General features: G+C 37.2%; 1 protein-coding gene across 4 annotated transcripts in view; it reads left to right on the top strand.

The window, feature by feature from the left end:
- The window catches only part of TAFA2 (TAFA chemokine like family member 2), a 195,499-nt gene extending 176,857 nt beyond the window's left edge, over positions 1–18,642 (top strand). The window contains exons 5-7 of one of the 4 annotated variants that reach the window (XR_012585023.1): positions 6,798–6,980; positions 7,581–9,229; positions 16,464–18,642. Coding sequence is in view for 1 of the 4 variants with exons in the window: in XM_074571193.1 (XP_074427294.1) it covers positions 16,464–16,475 (12 nt within the window). In the remaining 3 variants the exon portion in view is untranslated. Of the gene's footprint in view, positions 1–6,797; positions 9,230–16,463 lie in introns of all 4 variants that reach the window. The other 3 variants (XR_012585012.1, XR_012585037.1, XM_074571193.1) reach the window with 3 other exon arrangements.
- The last annotated feature ends 2,701 nt before the right edge of the window (positions 18,643–21,343 follow it).

The raw sequence follows: 21,343 nt of genomic DNA, 5'->3' as shown, positions 1-21,343 counted from the left end.
AAAAACAGCAACCAGTGCATTTTCTTTTAGAATTGACTTGGTATAATACTACTAATACTACTAATGCTACTAATATAAATTAAACAAAAAGATCAGATATAATGCATAGCAGGTATTGATTATTAACCTCAGAAAATCTCTACAAGCTGAAAGTGAACAATGTTTTCCTATAAACAAGTGAAAGTAGTATTTTCATACAGGTCATAAAAGGCCATCTTTTGGAAATGAGCATCCAACTTTTGCAATAGCTAAGCACCCACACTTTTATGAGCGGCAGAAGGAACTGCAATTGTCACTCTGAAAACTGGCTGTTATTTTTAATATGTGGAGGAAAGCACACGGCAGAATAGAAAGAAATCAATATCTAATATATTACTATGTAACTGTATGCCAAGCCAATATTAGAAATAGAGTACTGTAAAAAATAAAATAAATATTACAAGGACAGAGAGAAATAAAAGAGAAATATTACAGGACCAAAAATAAATCCATATTGAGTATATTTATCTACATTCCAAATCCAAATCTGCCTTCCAAATCAATACCAGAGATAGACGACTAGTGTGAAAAGAACAGAAATATTGCCAGGATGGAGAGAAATCCATACTGAGAGTGTTTATCTGCATTCCAGAACAATATTGGAGAGAGCCTGAAGTCAGATATTTGTAATGTTCCATTTAATCTAATTTTACATTATAGCATCCAGAGTTTAAAAGAAACTAAAAATTGAATAACATTCTTGGAAGAGAGTAAGGTGTACCATCCAAACACACCAACTGGCTGCACACGAAGCCAAATGGTGTTCAGTATGTGCATTCCAATACTCTGAATCAATGCAGTTCTGCTGCTACCTATAAATACCGCTTACATTTTTACCCTATCACCTCTTTCTCACTTGCAGATGCTGGATTGTTTCTAAATTAATTACAGCTGCTGAAAGGAGAGGCAGTAATTTTATTTATGCTTCAATTTATAATATCTGCTGTTCATAACCCTTTCGGCACAAGGAATGAAAGGACCACTGGTAGGTACCTTTAGGTAGTAATGCTTTGCAGTGGGATACTGAGATTCCTGGCATCAGGAGGCAGCTTTAGCAGTAACTCAACTACTACCAGTGCTGTCATAACCACTGCTTAAGTAAGACAACATAATACAAGAGAGCTAAAATGTGTCCCTGGATATGAGAAGAAAATGGCATTTTTCTTGTAACTGAGCCTGACATCAGAGTTAGCAATGCAGCTACGTTAGTTGTTGGTCTGTGCTTCTCCGCATGAGGAACAGACGCACAGGCTCTTCAAGCAGCAGCAGAGGGGAAAAAAAAATGGAACAAGTACTACTGTTTTTTTCTGCCAAAGCTGAAAAGAAATATTGCCATTGTGGTAGCCTATTCCCTCACATCTTTATTCCTTTTCCTCCTCATGGCTTTTCAAAACAGCAGTAGTAGTGACACGTAATTAGAAAAAGCAGAAACTCATCATATAAACATTGTGCATAGGTTATTCTAGGATGTTTCCGATAGACCAGATATATGGTGGTTGTGGTCAGTCAGTGCTAATAAGGCAATGTATTTCTCACATGACATTTTTTCAGTGTAAAACTGCTACTAACTTCCCTCACATGAAACAATTTGCCTTTTGCTTTGACCACTGTGACACATGAAATGCCTACAGGATAAATCGATGATCTGCCATGTGTCAGTAGTAAACAATGACAGGAAGATTATTTAAAGGGCTGTATGAATAAATTAGGAAAAAACCTCAATGTAAAACTGCTCTTTCCCCCTGCTTTCCTTCAGGCCCTCTGTCTATACACTCTTCTCCTTCTACCTTAATTTCAGATGAAGATTTATAGGAATAATACACATGCATACAGTGACTAGCAATACCTTGTGGTTCATAAAAAGGATGCGATTACAATATAAGTAAGTGCGCAGACTGTAGCAAAATATTACCCATGGAAAAGAGTGATTGCACTTGTGACAGCCTCTTTGTTGCTATGGTATCTCTTTCCATGCCTTTGGCTAATCTGTCACTAGGAGAAATTTGCAGCTGTCTCAGCATGTTTCTCATTGCTAACTCAGAGACCCACTGTATCTAATCTGTCATTAACATAGCAATAAGTGGTACGCACACATTTTCCTAAAAATACATACAAGTTTCAGGGGGCAAATGAGGTGGTAATGGAAATAGAGTGACATTTTCTGGGGTAAAGCTAGCTTTTTGTATTAGTCAGTAATTATTGTTTTGATCTAGCATCACAATTCTTTTATATAGAAGCTCTGTATTTTTTGTAGGGCACCTAAACATTAATCTTTTGGGACACTTGGACATTTTGATGAAAATAGTTAGCATTCCAGCCAACACATATTACAAGGAATCATCAGTATTCAGGGCTATGCAATTCACTGATTTTCTTAAACACAGCTGCTATATACCAAATTTACTTCATTAGCGTGGTGTGCCTAGTTCTACCCTGTGAAAAGGTTCCTGTTGCAAGCCTACATTTGACATGAGTTTAGGCGTACTGCTTGATGCCGTTCATTTGTAGGTCACAGAAATCTAGACAAGTTGTAGTCCTTTCCCCAAAGACAAATGTACATAAAAATACCCACAAGACACAAGTTAAGGTGAAAAGGATTAAAAGAGGAAATGCTGTCGTGTGAAATGTTATAAGCAAAGTCACAGACTGAAAAGTCAGTTGGGCAGGTAAAGATAATCCAAACATTCAACTCCCAAGAAATTTTCAGTCTCAAATTTTGTTTAGTTCTGTTCTGACTGAGTCGTATGGATACTGATATTAAGAACTGAAAATGAGAAACATCAAAAGAAAGAATGGGTTAAAGACGATATTCGTAGGTATCTCTATTTGGGAAGGAGGGAGCCTGTTAATGCATTACTTGAAAGAGAATAATTTCTAAAACCATAATAGTATTTTTATTTTATTATTAGCAGCTTTTGTGTAGAAGGCTTGCAATTTTTCATTTTTTTTCAGTCCATTGCTGCATCTCCTTGTGAATACACTGTCTTGTCTGTAGCTATTCAGAAGGGTTACTCTCATTTTTTTGTGAATAGACACACTGTACCAATCATGAGAAATGAAATCTTTTGCAATCCCTTCATCACACTCACAGACTGTTAGTAATTTATGCTGTGGTTTATACATTTTTATGAGGGAATAGCTTTTCCTAAGGTAAGACTGTTGCTAGCATCCATTGTAAAACATCATTTTAGCTGCAGAACCTGAAAATTGACAGAAATAGTCTGAAATCAAAGGAAAATGTTTCTGCAATATTTAAAGAAAATGAAAATGGATTTCAGTTGCATGTCATTAATTAACTAATCAGTGATTTTTGCAAGCATTTCTTTCTTCCACATGGGAATCCTCCACTCCATCAGTCCAGCCAAGAGGTTTTCTGCCTTTGTCCCAAAAGATTCAACTTGTGATTTATTTTTTTTTCTTTTCTTTTTCCCTCCAATTTGTCTTTTGCTGGCATGTTTGAGATACTGACCTCATGTCTGAAGAATAATTTTCTGCCTCTGTGATGGAAAATAAGAATGAGTTTTGAAGGCTGTATGTAAATTACTGGTTTTCTCCACTTCTCCATGAAGTGGAAAAGTCCTGACACTGAAATAAAAGATGTTGCCACTCTGATTTCCAGCTCCATTCTGCCAGTCTCTTTGCCCTTCCACAGCTGTGTTAGAAGGGCTCTTTGAATATCTAGCAGTCCTTTTTAGTTTTCACGGAAAATCCTTGTCAGCTTCTACTACCTCACAAGTTACCATATAGGAAGATGATACTTAAATGCCAGTATTGTGTGAGTCATGCTGGCATGCTCTACAACTAGTGCTTCTTCCTTGCCTCACCCTCCTTTGCAGTCTGTAAGGGTTTCTTTGGATCATTTCTGCGAGTCAGAAATGATACGTTTCAGCTCAGAGGAACTGGAGCGTTCTGAGACCTCACATTACCTACTACCTAAATAGCTGCCGGCAGCACTCTTGCCTCTTGCGATGGGTATTTGACACAGGCTTCACGAGCTGTGCATCACTGCTTAGTTGCAGAACTGATGTGAGGGAAGGGCAAAGTGGCCCCCAACTGTCCAAAAGGTATTACTTTCAATTCTCCAAAATCCCACTGTTTTCTTGAGGTATTTCCTTACTCATTAGGACTGTTTCTAGAAAACCCCAGAAGTACTGTCCTGTCGCAGCGCTGCTTTTCTGCCTTCTAACGGGGAAGGAAATGGATAATAATATCAAGCGGAGAAAGTCAGTCGTACAGAGCGTTATGCACAGTCGCTGTTGGAGTGAACAACTCTCAAACCAGTTGAAATCAAATTACTCAGATACTATTCCCTTGTACAGCAAAGTGAACATGGCTGTAAATCTTACTTATTTCTCCATAAGAATAAAGAAGATAGTCCTGTCCTGTCTGAGAACTGTTCAAAATGAAGAAAAAATGGATTTCAGGCAAGAATAAGTGGAAGATTGATGTCTAGGACTAAATGAAAAAAAGAAGAGGACCAGCATAAAATTAATTTCCATAAGAATTCAAAATTGTTCATGTTTTTTATCGCTTGTTGTTTACTCCTTCTTCCACCTTGGTGAACACGACGTTCATCTTAGGAAAGACACTACTGCTGTGTATGGAGAGAAGACTCCAAAGGACTTTATGTGTTCTATAAAATGGATTTTGAGCTTTCTTCTGCTGCATTATTAGCAGACATAGATGATTCCTTCTCAGGTCTAACTGTCCTGAGTATTATTCATCCCCTTCCATAACTCCAGTGAGAAATTTCACAGAGCTCTGAAGTGGAGATTCTGGGTGAAGCTACAAAATACCCAGTTCACCATGACTTATTTGTTTGATGCAACCCATAGAATTATATTGGCAAGACCTCTAAAACCAGAAGGGAACACAAGTGTGCCTCCAGTTTATGAAGATGGATACGATCTCAAGAAAACAATGGATTGTGTCTAACCAACATGTATCTACAAACTCAGTAGTAGTAGAAGATTTGAGAATTTTAATGGAGCTGCATATTTTAAGAGGTCCAAAACATCTTTGCCTCTTCAAGTTCAAGAAGGACAGAAAATATCTTACTGATGCCAGCCAGAAGAACAGCAGCTTGTTCCTTCATCTTGAATTCAAGCTTTGTGGCTCAAGAACATGTCCCTGCCAAAAGAAGACCAAAAGACTTTACCTCTGCTTGTGCTGTTACCAATTCAGACAGATGCCCTGAAAAATCAGAGTAGTTGTTCTTCTGGAATTCTGCAGTCCCTCTGTTCTACCTCTGTGTCATCTTTTCAGAGTGACCTTGGAAAATGAGAGCATAGCAAATTTATCATCTTCAAGGCATCATTCTAATTTTTAATTATTATTGTTCAACATTTTCAAAGTATGAAAAAGGAACAGGAGACTTCCTCCTAGAATGCAACTTGGCAAATTTGAAGCTGATTACTTGCAAAGCCAAATTATTTTTGGAGGGTCATTCAGGAAATTACCAGAGTCCTTTTTCTCTCTCTTGACCTTAAAGCAAATCATTGCCACTTACATTCCTGAAATTTGAAGGCAACAACCTCTTCAGAGCTGTCAGTCTTTGCTTCATGACTTGAGATTTTAGAATACCATTCTCTAATTGTGATTAACTTCATTCATACTTAGCTTATCTTGGGTGACATACTAGTCAGAAGATAATGAGAAGATGCAGGTTTGAAGACAACTGGCCAGGTTCTTTAAGAAAGACAAGTTAAATTGGATACCAACGCAGGTTCTTAGTTAAATTTCTAGAGTTCATTTTTTCCTTTGACAGGATACATCTTTTCTGTGTACTGTGAAGCTCAAAAAAAGTATCAAGATGACCCCCAGTACAGAGGAGTTATAGGAAGTTGTAACTTTCACCTGAAAATCTCCATAATACTCAAGCCAGAAGATATTTCAAATCAGTTCAGACATGATGCTAGTAACATGCATCAGTTTATCATGAGTTCAGGGCAAATGCCAGGAAAAAGCATCAAAGCCATCATTTTACGGAATTAATACCATATTGTTATGCTATCTTATTTGAAGAATGCCACAGGAATTTGTGACCAATTACATGTAAAAAACACAAGAGAATGACGGTGAAATTTTGTCATCTACACGCAACGTCAGGCATGGATAGTGGATAAGGTCTCTGTTTTGTGTTTAATTTATTTACTTATTAAATCGACAGTACTAGTTGCTCTTTTCGCTTCTTTTTCTCTGGTGACCAACATGACTACAACTAGTAGTTGTGAATCATCAATGATAATCTTGACTACTTCTGAGTGACCCAGACTTTATGTATTTTTCCCTGGGCAATGAGAAATCCTTCTAATTGTTCATCTATGACAGCTTTTAGGTGAAAAACCTTGAATCTTCCTTTTCCCAGGTTCTATTGAAACTTGAGACAGGGTGACAAGGATTTTCCTGAAATCCTCCAAATCTTCCACCTTTCTGCTGTTTCTTATCTGTATTAGAGTGATGGCGTGATGGGTACTCATACTGGAGAAAGTTAAAATTAGATTCCCTAAAATAATTTTATATTCTCTGAATGGGTACCCACTACTCTGTCAGCACCCACTACTTTGGCTAAAACTTCTCCAAGCATGGCAAAGTCTTTTCTTCGTGTGGAGATTCTAAATGGATGGAAAGAGAGAGGAAAATGATCGAAGGGTTTCAAGTTGATGACTGATTCATTGCTTTTAAACATTTTTTTTTCCTGCCTGGATATTGCTCTGCTGTTTTCTAACTTGTTTTTTAGTTGTCTTATATTCCCTCAGCTGTGGCAGTATTCCTGGAGCCAAATGTGAGTGCACTACCTCAAAATGCCAGCAGTGGAAGCTGGTAAGCAAGTGGGGAAATATCACCAGAGGAATCTCTGAAGCTTGGGACAAAGGCAGAAAACACATCAGTACTGCACTAACAGAGCAGCAGGTACCCTCATAGAGAAGATAAAATTACAGGTAAGGAAATAATTTCCATTTCTATTTTGATCTTGTCCAAATGGCTTGTTACTTCCCATTCAAAATCCCAGAAAAATTAACACACCATAAACATCTGAAGAAGAAAAAGATACCAAATGTAATGAATTTAGACTACTTGATTTTTTAGTGGGGATAATTTCAAGTTCAATCTTACCCAATTTCTGGAAAAATATATTAAAAGATGAAAATCCGTTATACCTATTTGGCAGTTTAAAACCTCAACCTAGTTTTAAAACAAGGCTGGGTTTTTTTTGGGGGGGAGTTGTTTTTCCATTTTTAGAATATTAAACACAGGAAACCACTTGTTACAGGTTTTCCTTTCCAGTCAAGAACAACAGTAGGCTTTTCTTTAGGTATTTGAGATCTGACAAAGCCAAAGACAGAAGGACTCTGTTCCCATCCCTCCTTCTCCATTTACTTTCTCACAATTGGAAGGGTAGCATGACTTTTTATTATGCTTCAGTTTCCTTATCTGTAAAAAGGAAGGAGGTTGTTTTTATCTCCCACTTGAGATGACTAGATGGAATAAGTGGTGTAAAAGGGAAGAAAATTACATTTATTTAATTAATTGTCTTGCAGTCTTTTATGCCGCCATGCTGCAGTCCCACTGTGGAGTTGTGATCACCACAAAAACCTCAAGAGGATATATCCTTGTCTGAATTGCTACAGTTATTTTCTGTTACAGAAAGTAAAATAAGGGTTTTGTTTAAGTCTTCTTTTAATATAAAATTTTTGTCTGTAATTGAAAAATTTTGTGAAGTTAAAACACTTCTACCATAAACTTAATTTCTCTGTTGAGTTTCAGAAACATTGAGAAAGTTTAGGTATGGGCATTGTAGTGACATTACCTTTTGGAAGAGAATAATAATGAAGTACATTTGAAAGACTAATGAGTTAGATTTAGCCTTGACATAACTCATACGTCTTTATCAGATATGCGCTATGATAATTGTCCCAATGACTTGTATCAATTGAGTTTATTTTGTAAACTATCAAGTTCAAGGAAATATGAATACAGAGCCATATGAATTTGTTTCATAGTATTTAAATGTCTAGAGATTTTATTAAAGCATCAAGTTATCAAAGTTATGAGTTTAGTCTTGTAATGTATGTTTCTAACGATCTGTAGTATGCTATTTAACTTAAAAAGCCTGAAGATAAGAAAAAGGAAAATAATAACCTTTTTGTAAGCATTATTTAAAGAAATTTAGGTGATCTTTTGAGGTGTTGTGCAACCCTTTTTGGAAGCAATCATTATCAGCAGGTCCAAAAAATATCTAGATAAGGAACTAGCTGTCTGAACTGAATATTGTCTTTTGAATTGTGTCATCTGTTATTTTATGGTGTTTACTAGTGTTAGTAACCCACTAACCATAGGAATGATTATAAGTAGAGTTCTCAGGATGCTCACATTTTTCCTGCTTTAAACTTTCGGGGGATTTTTGGGTTTTGGTCCTTGGGTTTTTTTTGTTGGTGGTTTTTTTGTGGTTTGGTTTTCTTGGTTTGTAAGTTTTTTTGGTTGTGTGTTTTTTTTATTTATTTTATTTATTTTTACTTTAAGCATATATGGGAAAGACACAATCAATTCTTTCATGTGGAAGGAATCTTATTCTGACTTCATGGCTCTTTTCTGTACCACAGGTCTATTCAAGGACTTGTTTTCAAAGAACTTTTCAATTACTGTTTTATCATAGTTAAAAATTGCTGAAATACTTGCAAAAATGACTGGTTTTTGTTGACAAATCAATGAGTTTGAATTTGAGTACGTTTAAACCTATTCTTTGGGTTACTGTTGTATCTTGGGGGTGTTTTTGAGGCCATGCTCTTTTGCTAAGAGAAGTTTCTCTGATTCTGAAATATGTTTTTGCACATCATTTTGTACTTTTCCTTGTAAGTTAAAGAAAATTCCATCTCTCCCAATTTTGTTTTCTGTAACTAATTCCGTAACAGTGTAGTACTTGACATGTGTTTGTTTCTTAGGCAAACGTGTAAAACTCCTCAAGTCCGAATGGAGAAGTAGAGAAAGGAGGTTTCTGCTGTGCCTGATGACAATTTTTGATTTTTCCACACACACAAAATATTCTGGCTCCACGTTGGAGCACTAGTTGTGATGAATCCTAGTCTTGGTCGGATTCTAAGGAAGGGCCAGAACGTTCGTTGAGGAATAAAGAGTCAAACCACTCCAGAAAATGTGTTCCAGCCCTGGTTTATTACTCACAGAGCAGCAGGTGTGTACAAATACAGGTTTATGCAGTATTAACAGGAATTGTTGTACCTTACTCCTCATTGTAGTTGCTTAGTTTGCTGCAGAAGCCCAGGAATCATGGCTTATTTGGGCAGAGCTTCAGGAGGGTGGTTGGAGAGACTCTGCATTGCGCTGCTAAGCAGCCTCAGTGTGTCAGTCAGATGCTTCAGGGAGCCGCTATATGTCTTTCTTCACTCACTCGCCTTTCAAAGGTAGACCCAGGTGATGAACGTAAGTTACTATCATGGGAAAGCAACAGAGGCTCTGGAGAAAACAACAGCACTTAGAAAGGAAGTACATCTTGGTAAATTCAGTTAGGTGTTGCTTTGTAGTTGAAAGCTCAGCATCCCATACTGGATTACTTGAAATGCAGAAAAAGTTGGCAGAGGGGTATTTCCACTGTATTCTTAAAATATGCTAGACGTTTTCTGTTTAATCTTAAAACCATGTTTAAGATGAAGAAGTCTGCCATTTTCAGGAACGTATGCCATGCTTTAAAGTATTCTTCCTTTACCTATTTTTATTGTCCTAACTTTATTTGGAGCAAGTGGAAAGCTCAATTTACGTGTGAAAGGTTTCCAAAGCCTTTTAGTTTTAATTAAAAATTTTAACCCTGATTGTCTAGGTCTTCACTTTAACACCAAAAATCTCCTGCTGAAATCATTAAGAGCAGTGGGAAAACATGAAATACAGAATTATATACTTCAAATGGCATTTTGTGAAATGGGTTTTCAACATGTTTGTTTCTTTCTAATCAAAGGTCCAAAGCACAAGAATTATCACAAATGCAATTCTGATTAGTCACAGCGCAATAAAAGTATGAAAGAGTAAAAAGCTGTAGAGTCTGGAGGTTATCAAAGACATCAGAAACTTTTGAGCCATTTAAGTGTACTGGGAAATGTTCTGTTTAATTAATAAAGCGAGTTAGAGATGTTTGCCGAAGGACAGACCTGAGGATCTAGAATTCTAAATTGCTCCATTACAGGCTTGGGAACATGTTTAGACTAACGTTTTTCATGCTGCAGTGCCTAAAATAAAGTTAAGGGAAAAATTTATAGCTCTTGAGTCTTGGTATCGCTAGTAGGGCCAAAGTTTTATGAGCAGGAATGAAACATTTGAAGACTTGTGAAAAATGTCTATCAATATGTCACCTTCTCTAAAGGTAAATGTATCCATAGTTACCATTAAATATCTGTTTTCCAAACTCCTCACAAATCACTCCAATTTTGTCTTTTGTCATTAGCCCAAGTCAAATAGCGGTCTGTGATATTGAAACAAGAGCCTGTTTCTTAACTCACAGTTCTCTGCTGGAGTTACTTTATCAAGCATACCCTTGAAATATGGTTGAATCACCTTAACATTTCTTGGACTTTTGAAATGGTTGCTTGTGTCGCCAGAAACTTAGCACAAACACCCAAATCCACACCTATCTGCTGTTAGTGCATATGCATTTAGGTGCCCTATTGCAAAAAGGTCCTTAACAGCTCTTTTTGTCTAGCTTCCCCACTTTAGAAAATAAACTACAGGATTCTCAAGCTGTGAGGAAATGGTGAGCCTGTCCTTTGTTAACATTTGCAACGTACTTTTGAGTATCATTGGTACAAGTTAGTAGTATTAGACCAGAAGCACCTTCGGAGCTTACAAGTTGAACTGTTTCAGTGAATAAGCACGCACAAGTGGCAATGCAAACTGACATTTGCTTTCATAAGCCACGTATGAATGATAGTGCATGGCAAACACACTCTATGGATTTTGAGGTTCCAGGAAATAGTGCGCTTCCATCTGTTCAAAAGATTCATTTCCAACCTCGACCTCATTCGCAGAGGGTGTAAGTGGAAAAAATGCATTGGCAGATGTTCGTTTCTGGTTGTGTGGGCCCTTCTGTTTCTGCATTGTAATATTCATATTAGGCTTTCACTACCAAAACAAAGTTATTTATGTCATGTAAAAATATGACTGTTATAGCCCTCTTCAAGTCCATTCCTTATTAGGAAAGGTTTGCTAAAGAATCACTTTGTTGACCCTGTTTTATTAATTTATTTTTTTTGTGGTCTGTTTATGTACAGTATAAGAAGAATATAAAAATAAGGACACAAAATGGATGGAAATGTACTGCATACAATTAAGGGCTGTCCTGGTACAAGAGCTCTGTCTTATCTCTGTGTCTTGGAGGACAATCCATATCTAGGCATTTCTTCAAGCCATTTCTTAGGCCTCTTTCTTCAAGCATTTAAGAGATTCCTGTGGCATTCCCTGCATTTGGCTTATCTCTTGTTGTACATTAAATATATTCGTGAGATTCTTTTTGATTTCAAGAAATTTCCACACCATTTTTGTTTCTCAAAGGCCTTTAATATTGTACCAAAGAATGCTAGGGGTGCCAAGATGGCTTTTCTTTGTCTCATGACATTCCACTTAGTTCAGGGTAAGCTATTCATTACTTTAAAAAAAATAATAATTTCCTTTCTCTGCATTACGCATATCAGGGGGAAAAAAAAAAGAAACCTTGATGATTCTTGAGCATGCTCAGATGGCACCCAGGCTATGACCACACACACAATCCTATGCAGTTTATGGAACTTTTCTAATTAAAAAGAAGGACCCCAGTATTAAGTTCCTTCTGTTTCTTGGGTTTATTTCTATTCTTTGGTGAAAATCTGGAACAGAGGGTCCATCATACGGCTGAGTCATCTGTGGAGGGAGGAAACACTGGCTTAAAAATTTCCCTCTTTCTGCATTTGCGTTGATGCATAGTCCTGACAACATTATAGTAGGCTTCCCTCCAGCACTATTCCCGACTAAATTCTGTTGTTTACTGTGCATGATGTAAGAGAAGTAGAATTGGAGTTGCAAGGGCACCCGTAGAAAGGCAAGTCGCTAACTTTCAAGTGCTTGACTTTGCAAACTCGTCTGTTTTCAATATGGATTTTCTGTATGGTTTGCGATAAACATAGAAAAAAATTGAAAGTGTTGCCAACCAAAAAAATAGTAGTGTACAAAGTTGTGTTATGCAATGTTCCTGCACACACTGATTTTAATATGTCGTATATTGTTATCTATTTTCTTCTAACATTACTAAATAATAATGAATTACATGCCTCATTTGCATGTATAAACTATTCTGTAGTTAGCAAATAATTGGTGATACATTTGTTTCTCTGAAGAAATAGATTTGTACTGTACCTAATTTTGATCCTGTGATGCTTAGGTGCGTGAAAGTAAGGAGAAGTGCTTTACTATTCAGAGAATGTTCACTCAGCCATTCTTTACATGCGATAGTCTTGATTTTCCTCCCTTCCTCTTCTCAAGCAGAAGGAAGTCTTGAGTAAAAGTATCAGACTGGGTTTTTATTGGGAATCTGTTCTTATGGAATAGATGGTATTATCGACTGTATTCATCAGCTGTGGGGATTTCACAAGTAATGGACATTTTTCACCCATTGTCAGCAGCACTGGAATGGAGGCCGTCCAAAAAATCTCTTGAGCTGGTAGCTTTTCTAATGCGCTGCTTTTGAGATCTTTTCATCTCTGGTCCATTCTGGGTTACCCTGGCAAAAATGCTGTACCCAAAGAATGAATCTGGTTGGCACATTTAGTGAACAGAAGAAATGTGGAAAACTTCAGTTGCATTTAATTACATATTGTTGTTTTAAAATAAAACAAGTGAGTTCACATACAATTATAGCCAATTTACGGCAGCCACTCACTAATTTAAATAAAAAAGTCTGCAACTGTAGAGTAATTATACTTTAATTGCACATTTAGTACAAGAAAGTGAAGAGAGTCTAATGTGTTGTATTTATGATATAACAAGCATGTGAAAAAATATATTAGCATAAAGGGAGTAATTATGTTCCAAGAATGAACAAATTAATTCAAATCAACACCTAGGATGCTAAAGGTTTTACGTCCTTTTTTTCATTTGTATTGTTAAACAGCAGCAAAGTTAATTTTCCATACTTATTAATTATTAACTGAAAAATTGATTAGCCTTGATTTGCACCCGTTCAGTGTGTTACTGTTCTCTTAGGATTTTAAAGATCGGACATGTACTGCTATCGGTCCCCCTTTTCCTATAAAGTCCTTTGGTGTAATACATTGCTTCCCAGCCACTCAAACCGTATAGCTTTTACTATATCCAAAACTAGGCATTAGTGGAAATACCATCACTAGATATTAGCTAAAATTTCATTGCTTCATTATGAAATTGTTTTTAGCATCCGAGAAGTCTGTTCTCTCTCTAACATGTATGGATGTATAACTTCCATTAACATTAATGGCCGATGTGTGCTTGCATGTAACAAGTATCACCTTCTTACATAGCAAATGTGGACCGCTATGTGTGTTACTCAGAGTAGCAGTGTGTGACCTGGAAGTTAAGAGGAAAAAAAAGAAAAAAAGAAGAAAGAGGGCAGGTGGAACAATAAAAAATCTGGCAAGGGAAAGCAATTAAAAACTCCAATCGTGTAATTGTAAAAACTAGGAATATGCAGCTGGACTTCCTGTGCAGGCTGTATAAACAAAATGACCTTTGTGTATGATTAGATACTTGTTATAGAGCAGAGGTTTGAATGGCTATCTGACTTTTTTTTTTCTTTATATCACCTATTTTTTGTATGTAACAATGTATGTTGCTTTTATAGGGATTTTTTCACCACACAATTGTAGAGCTAGATGGGGGGAGCAGATATAGGCTTGCAGATTATGATCTCACTGGGTTTCTTTATGACTTAACACATTTGCACTTCCAAACAGCTATGTAACTGAGCAGTCATGTATTTGTGAAAATGCTAGCTGCAATTTATTACCTTAGCCCATGCATTGGCAGAGCTGGATGTAACAGAAATAATAAATCACAGAATGGTTGAGGTTGGAAGGGACCTCTGGAAGTTGTCTTGTCCAACCTCCCTGCCCAAACAGAGCCACCTAGAGCAGGTTGCCCAGGACCAGATGGCTTCTGGATATCTTCAAGGATGGAGACTCTACAACCTCCCTGGGCAACCTGTGCCAGTGCTCAGTCATCCTCACAGTAAAAAAAGTGTTTCCCTGGTTTCCAGGGAACCTCCTGTGTTTCTGTTTGTCCCCATTACCTCTTGTCACTGGGTACCACTTGAAAAGAACCTGGCCCCGTCTTCCTTGCACCCTCCGTTCAGGTATTTGTACACATTGATGAGATCCCTCCTGAGCATCTTCTGCAGCTCTCTCAGCCTTTCTTCCTATAAAGGTGCTCCAGTCCCTTACTCACCTTAGTGACCCTTTACTGGACTCTCTCCAGTAGCTCTATGTTTGTCTTGTACTGGGGAGCCCAAAATTGGACACACTACTGTAGGTGTGGCCTCACCAGTGCTGAGCAGAGGTGAAAGATCACCTCCCTTGACCTGCTGGCAATACTTTGTCGAATGCAGCCCAGGATACCATTAGCTGCCTTTGTGGCAAAGGCGCATTGCTGCATCACGGTCAATTTGGTCTCTCAAAAGTCATCCAGTACCCTCTCTTTCTAATAGCAAAGGTCTGCTCTGTGGGTACGTTGGCAGAATAGAGAATTCAGCTGAGTTCCAGTGACTGCCTGTCCAGTTGTGCCTTTGAGGAAACTGTCCGCTGGTTCTTGGATTTGGTCTGTTCTGTTGTTTGGAAAAGTAAGAAGCTTTGACCTTGCATCTACTTGGCCTCTTTGCGAGTCTCACATCCTTTGATCTGTCTTCCGTGTGCTTTGCATCAGCTGATTTACCACAGTTTTTATGTATATATATATATATATAAAGTGCAGCTAATAAAAATCCACCTGAAGATAGGATCAGAAGATGTGTATTTTACATTATGTAGCTCAGTGGCACCTGGGTCCATGAGTAGAATTCCAGCTTGTTACAATAAAGCAAAAAATAAATAACAATAAGATGCTGTGTCAGCCTTTTGAGCTTTGGTGCAGGGCACAGAAATATGTTGCCTGACTTTTAAATTAATTCTTCATTATTTTTTCAGGCAATCTTCCACTGTAGAAGGGGCCACATGAGGCTGTTTCCGACAGCAAGAACAAAACAAAACAAGAGCAGTGTAATAAATAAACCCATGTATCATAAAAATCACAAAGCACAATTCTATTATTGCCTTCTTAAGTGCAGTTCCTAGAAACAACTTGGTGGAGAAGGCAGACCGGAGTAATGAAGTCCTTGAACAGTCCTTTTAATATTCTGCTCTACGTTTGTGCTCTGCAGAGCCGACGAGAGCTGTATGCAAACAGTTTTGCTGAGGGCAAAAGAATGTTTCATCATTAAGGAGCATGACCCTTCTCTCTGTGATCAAAATGAAAAGCATGTGCCCCTTGATGTCATAAAATGTTATTGTGAGCGGTCCAACGGGTTGTTCCTCAAGAGTTGGGATGTTGTCCCCTGACACGATTTTATATTAAAATGTTACATGATCATTAATTGTATCCACTGACACAGCAGAAATATTCCTCAGTTATGTTTCTTTGATATGATGGATTATTTTTTTTCTTTTAATGTTTAAAATCCAAATCAGACACAGGGAAAGTCCAATTACTGTGAAATGCTTTGTCTCCCACTCTTTCTCTGTGGTCCTTCTGTTCCACTCTTGTTTCATGTTAGGTTGGGTGAAACCACTCTAAGTAAACTCCTTGGTAGTTATTTTATACCTTGTGAATAACAGGATCTATTTATCTCTTGTTTATGTATGCATGATTTTTGTCCTGTTTCTCCATGAAGTGATTATTGCTTGCAAAGATGCATTTAGCCCTTAACAGGACATTGCATTTTAAAGTAGCATGCAAAGAACAGAAGAATACATCTCCAGTATCAGTCACTGTTATACTCAATGGCTAACATTTTAAAAGCATAGTTGTTACCATGCTTGCTCTAACATTAAAACAGATGAACAAAATACAGAAATTTTCCTTGAAACCAATGCTTTGGACGTTTGTGGGTCAGTAATTTGTGACCTTCACATTTTTTTATTATGTTTTTAAGCATGGTCACATGTCAATTTCTCCTTGTCAGATCCAATTCCAGCAAAGCACTTAAACACACAATTTAACTTGGGGAGCAATCCCATCTAATGCCATTGGGAATTATTCACTTATTTAAAAACAATTGGAAGAGCTTTGCTGGACAGAGATCTTCTACTTCAGTCTCAGTTTCCAGTACTTCAGAAGTAAATTCTCGATGTACAGTTTTGATTTTCTGATTTTCTTTTTCTTTACAGGTAACCCGATAGCTAAAGACAAATCAAGTCAGTCTCAAGGCTGATAACATTAAATACAACACATAGGAATTTCATTCCTCCAGGCAATCCTTGAAGTGAAATTTTATACTGCTGGGTGTATCCTTCAGAGCCAATTGTTTCAATGAGAACCTGGCTTGTAATCAGCAACAGCCTTGATATCAAAACTACTGGAAAGTTATTTTGAACTTCAGTGTCACAAAGATTTCAACTGTTTGAACTGTGTACACTTGTAAAATTGCACTTGCTGAGGAATTTGCAGCTGTAATCACAAGAGCTGATATTCAAAAGGTGCAGAAAAGCAGCAATCTTTTGGATTCTCCATTCCAGACTGATGGCTTTTCATCTTGATGAAGTCAACCTCCAAAATGTATTGGTTCCTTCTCGCTAAAATGATCCCTGGTCTGCCGTTCAGATTGCTGGTGGGACTGCACACTGCTTTAATTAAATTTCTGTTGCAGAAATTGTCCTCTGGCATGGCGCAGTTTTAGACATTTTTATTTGTATTCTAATCTTGGAGCTCTCAAAGGTACATATTTCAACATCTTGAAGTTGCTTTTGTTATAGGAATGGAAATATATATCCATTGTTAATAATTATTGTTGACAAGTAATAGTTATCTGAATACATCAGTCATATTAGAATGTATAGTCAGGTTGACATGTTTCCCTAAGGCTAACCACCTACTGCAGCTCTTCGGCAGTTAAAAAAGTAGTGGTCAAAACTCAATTACCACTTCCATTATAAGGCATTTTATACCTTTAAGATATACATTTCCATTTGGTTTGAAGGAGATGGGTGTTCCTGGTATGTACTTTACTTTCCCAACCTTTAATTGATTGAAATTCATGCTAAGCAGTCAATTTCATCCCTTTTTATAAAGGTAGGCAGGGATGTAAATGAGTTTTGCAATTATGAAATTGGATGGTAATCATTCAGAATTTTTGTCTTTTTATTAAAAAATAAAATCTCTTGCTTGAACCTAAGTACTGTTGGATGCTTATGTAGATGTCTGCTCAGTCTGTTTGCTATAAAGGAAAAAAGGCCTAGTGCCCTCCCAGATTTACAGTTTGTGGGTATTTTGCTTGCTTACAGTCATCCAATTCAGATCTGATCCTTGCCAAAATCGCATTTACTTTTTAATTTTTTGTTTCAGTAGCAATTTTCGAACTTTGTGATGTGCTGTTACATGAAAAAAGATCCTCAATATTTAAAGGCCTTAAGCATCTACGAGCTTTTTTCTAAGTTATTACAGAATGTATAATTTTATACTCCGTTTAATGTATATTGTACCACCTGTAATATGGATACAACAGAAATTTGGCGATTCCTTGTAGTGACGCTGCATATGCATGCTGCCTGGAGAGGGTGAGGGAGCTCTGACTGTGTGCTTTGGTGCATTGGAATGAAAACCACACACAGTTAATGGTAGGCAAAACTATATAGGGGCGAGCTTATTTAAAGAAGTCCTGTGTGGTTACCAGACTCCCAGAAAAAGAGGGAAGTGATTTTATCATTACAAGCCATTGACATGGCTAGGTAGTTATGTATTAAGTTCCATGATGGATGAACACCCTGGAGTGCTCTGCCTGTCACAGTAGCCCCTGCTGTTCCAAAACCATTTCATTACCTCTGCTGTATTATTGCACAGGAGAGCTTAAATAAAATAAATGACTGTTGGGAATAAAATTGAGAAGTATCTTCTATCATTCTGCTGAGAAATAATAAAAAATGTTGGCAGGGAAAGATATTCTTTTCTGATTAAAATTTAATTAGGGTAAACTGTTTGTAGCAGCCACTAGGTATCTCAGTATTTTAGGATGGATTAATATTGTATGGATTTGTGCTAACCAGTGCAGGACAGAAGGTAGCATCTTAAAGAAATTGTCCGGGACAGTGCAAAGTGTAAATGTGCTGTTTTGTAAAATCTGAATTTGGCCTCTCTTTGGTCAAAACTCTACATCATGCTTCTCAATAATTGTTTTCTTTGTTTCTTTGTTCTTAAACCAACACTGAAGATACTGTATTATATACAAGTGTAACACATGCATATCAATAAGTGAAAATAAATGGATTTTCAAATATACTGAATAGATTATCTGCAGTAGATTAATGTTGTGAATATTCATAACAAGTGAATAAAATTGTAATATAAAATAGAGTTCCCTGTATGGATGTGCGCTTTGGAGATCTATTCTGTTTACCCATGGAACAAAATATTTTTTTTTCAGTGAATAAGAATCTCAAGGGTTATATTAATTTTGTATTTCTTCTGTAGAGCTGGGAATATCTCCTACTGCTTTGAAAGGTCCTTTTCCAAAGGAAACTGATCTCTAGCACAACTGTTCTAGCATTGTCATGGGAAATTCTGGTGGGCGTACTGTTCTTTTCAGGCCAGACTGAATAAATTTTTTTTTTCTTCACAAAATGGGAATCCTGAAAAATTCTATTTTTGACCTTTTCAGTAGCAAGAGAACATAGTAGAAATTTCTGAAAATGTTTCAGGTTAATTTGTTGAACAGTTTAAAAGAAAATAAATAAAGCCAGTTCAATCGTGAACTCTTCTTGTGCATCTTGAAGCGAGCTGGACACCATAGTTCAGCTATCCATAGTGCCTGGTTTTGTGCTGCCTTTAGAAAAGGAGTACAGGTGACTAGATCAGCTCTGGGCATTCATGTTGTAGGCACATGAAGACGAATCCTGCTTCAGTTACTCCTGTATTCCACGTATACTACTTCCCAGATAATTTGATATACCCAGTCTCATCCGATTGCAAAGATGATCAGGCATTATAATCAGAGGGAAATCCATGTTACCCTTTGAATTCAGTAATCTGGGTTCCTATTCTGCAGTTGCGTGCGTCAGCGCATCACCGGGGAAAGACAATACACTGCTTTGTTCAGATGTTTCAAAATGAAATGTATTGGAGCAGTTCAACAAAGCAAAAAGGAAATCCTGATATGAGTCTTAATAAAAAAAAAATTCCAAATCAGCTATAATTAATCTAAAGTAGAGCTTAAAAACATTCAAGACTATATCTTGATTTCATCTGGCTTACTGGTCATAAGTAAGTGCTAACCTTCGAAACAGCACTGCTGCAGATGCCACTGTTACTACCTTTAAATCCACCTGTTATCCTACATCCTTTAAATCTTCCTATCTATCCTATATCTTTTAAATCTTGGCTCCTCCAGCTCTACTCAAGAATGGAACGTAACTGGTATACGGTTTCAGTGCTTCACCAAGCCAATGCAGCTCTGTTTTGTGTAGAATCTATATGCTTTAAAACGGGAGACAGAGTGCATCAGATAGATTTCTTTTGAAACTAAAAGCACGTTATGTTGTTAGGTTTCATAAAAATATATGCAGGGTCTTTTTGCTCATTATGATTGTACATCTGGCTTTTACAATTTCCAGGTAATGCATGGATGTCTCTGACAACAAACCAGAAAGATGTGATTGGCATCCTTTTGTGTTGATTTACTGCCTCCTCCTTCATGACTTGAATTTTACGCATCTGTTGTTAACCAATTTATTGGCAAGGAAAAGGAGCACAGTTTTGCTTTGTAATAGAAGTGTTGCTTTAACCTCTAGTTTCTTTTTGCCAATAGTTAGATAGCTCTGTATCAAACATGCTACATCTGAACAATCTGATGGTATTGCGTGATTTCTCTGGGGTATTAAACTGAATAATGAGAATTAACTAATCACTTTGTTAGTCTTTATAACACAGTTTGTATCCTGAGAAACTTTTCTGTTTGTTCTTTTACAGAATGAGAAAACATTTCCAAATTACGTCTTTGATCTTGTTTCTGTAAGAGGTTATGTAACTTTCTGATAGCACTTTACAGTCAGTCATTGCAAATATTTTAGCAAAAATGTCTTCCGTGGCTGTTTGTTTTGCATCTACTATATTCATCTGCACTGCTTATGCGGTGATTGCAAGAGGTAGTATATGAAAAGGCTGAATTTCCCACAACTTTCTTTTGACAGGTGATGACAAGTGTTGCCAACATCTCTTAATCCACAACTAACTTAAGACCATCTGGCAGGAGGACCACTGGCAGTGAAAGCTGAAAGCTATTGTATAAGGGAATGAATAAGCTGCTTCTTTCTCGGACTGCTGTTAGTGGGATGCCAGGCTAGGCAAAACCGTTGGAGTATGCTTTCATCAACAGAGATGTAGGTTCTGGGGATGTGGATCCCGCATGGGAGCACCGGGGCACAGTCGCCATTCTGAAGCTGGGGCTGTGGTGGTGACAGCAGGTCTTCAGGCCTGGTCTGTAGAGTGGTGGAAAGGTCTGTCCTGTGTGTCTCTGGGATTTGCTCCAAGGCCAGACTGCAGGCATGGCGAGGTGCCTTGGTGATTTCCGTGGGGTTTGGGTAAGGCCTTCAGCTGCCATTGAGAGTGTCCAGCATTTTGCTCAGAAAATTCTGAATAAGCAAGTTTATTAAAGTTCACATGCCTGCCCCTATTCAGGTTAATGTTTAAAGAACGATTTTCAATCCCTCCTTGCTACTACACAGGGAATTCTGTGGCAATAGGGAGTGAAATCCAGTTATTCTGTGATAATAGATTTTCTTGTTTAAATATCACTGATCACATCAATATTAGCCATGACTAAAATACTTGAAACATGTCTGGTTTTCAGTTCTGAAAACCAGTTTATTGCCCAACTAAGTTCAAGAAATAGTTTGTGTAGTAGAAATATTATTGCCCATATGTAACCCTAACTGTAAAAGCTGTATATTATGCTCATATTATATTATGTATATATAATATATATATTACATAAAAAAGCTCTTTAAATTATGTTTATATTCATAACTGTAAAATTCTGGCTAGATCCTGGTTAGATAAC

Source organism: Larus michahellis, chromosome 1 (assembly GCF_964199755.1).
Source record: "Larus michahellis chromosome 1, bLarMic1.1, whole genome shotgun sequence".
Taxonomy (NCBI): Eukaryota; Metazoa; Chordata; class Aves; order Charadriiformes; family Laridae; genus Larus; species Larus michahellis.
Note: the sequence above shows the minus strand (reverse complement) of the source record. Positions and strands in the feature narration are given on the sequence as shown.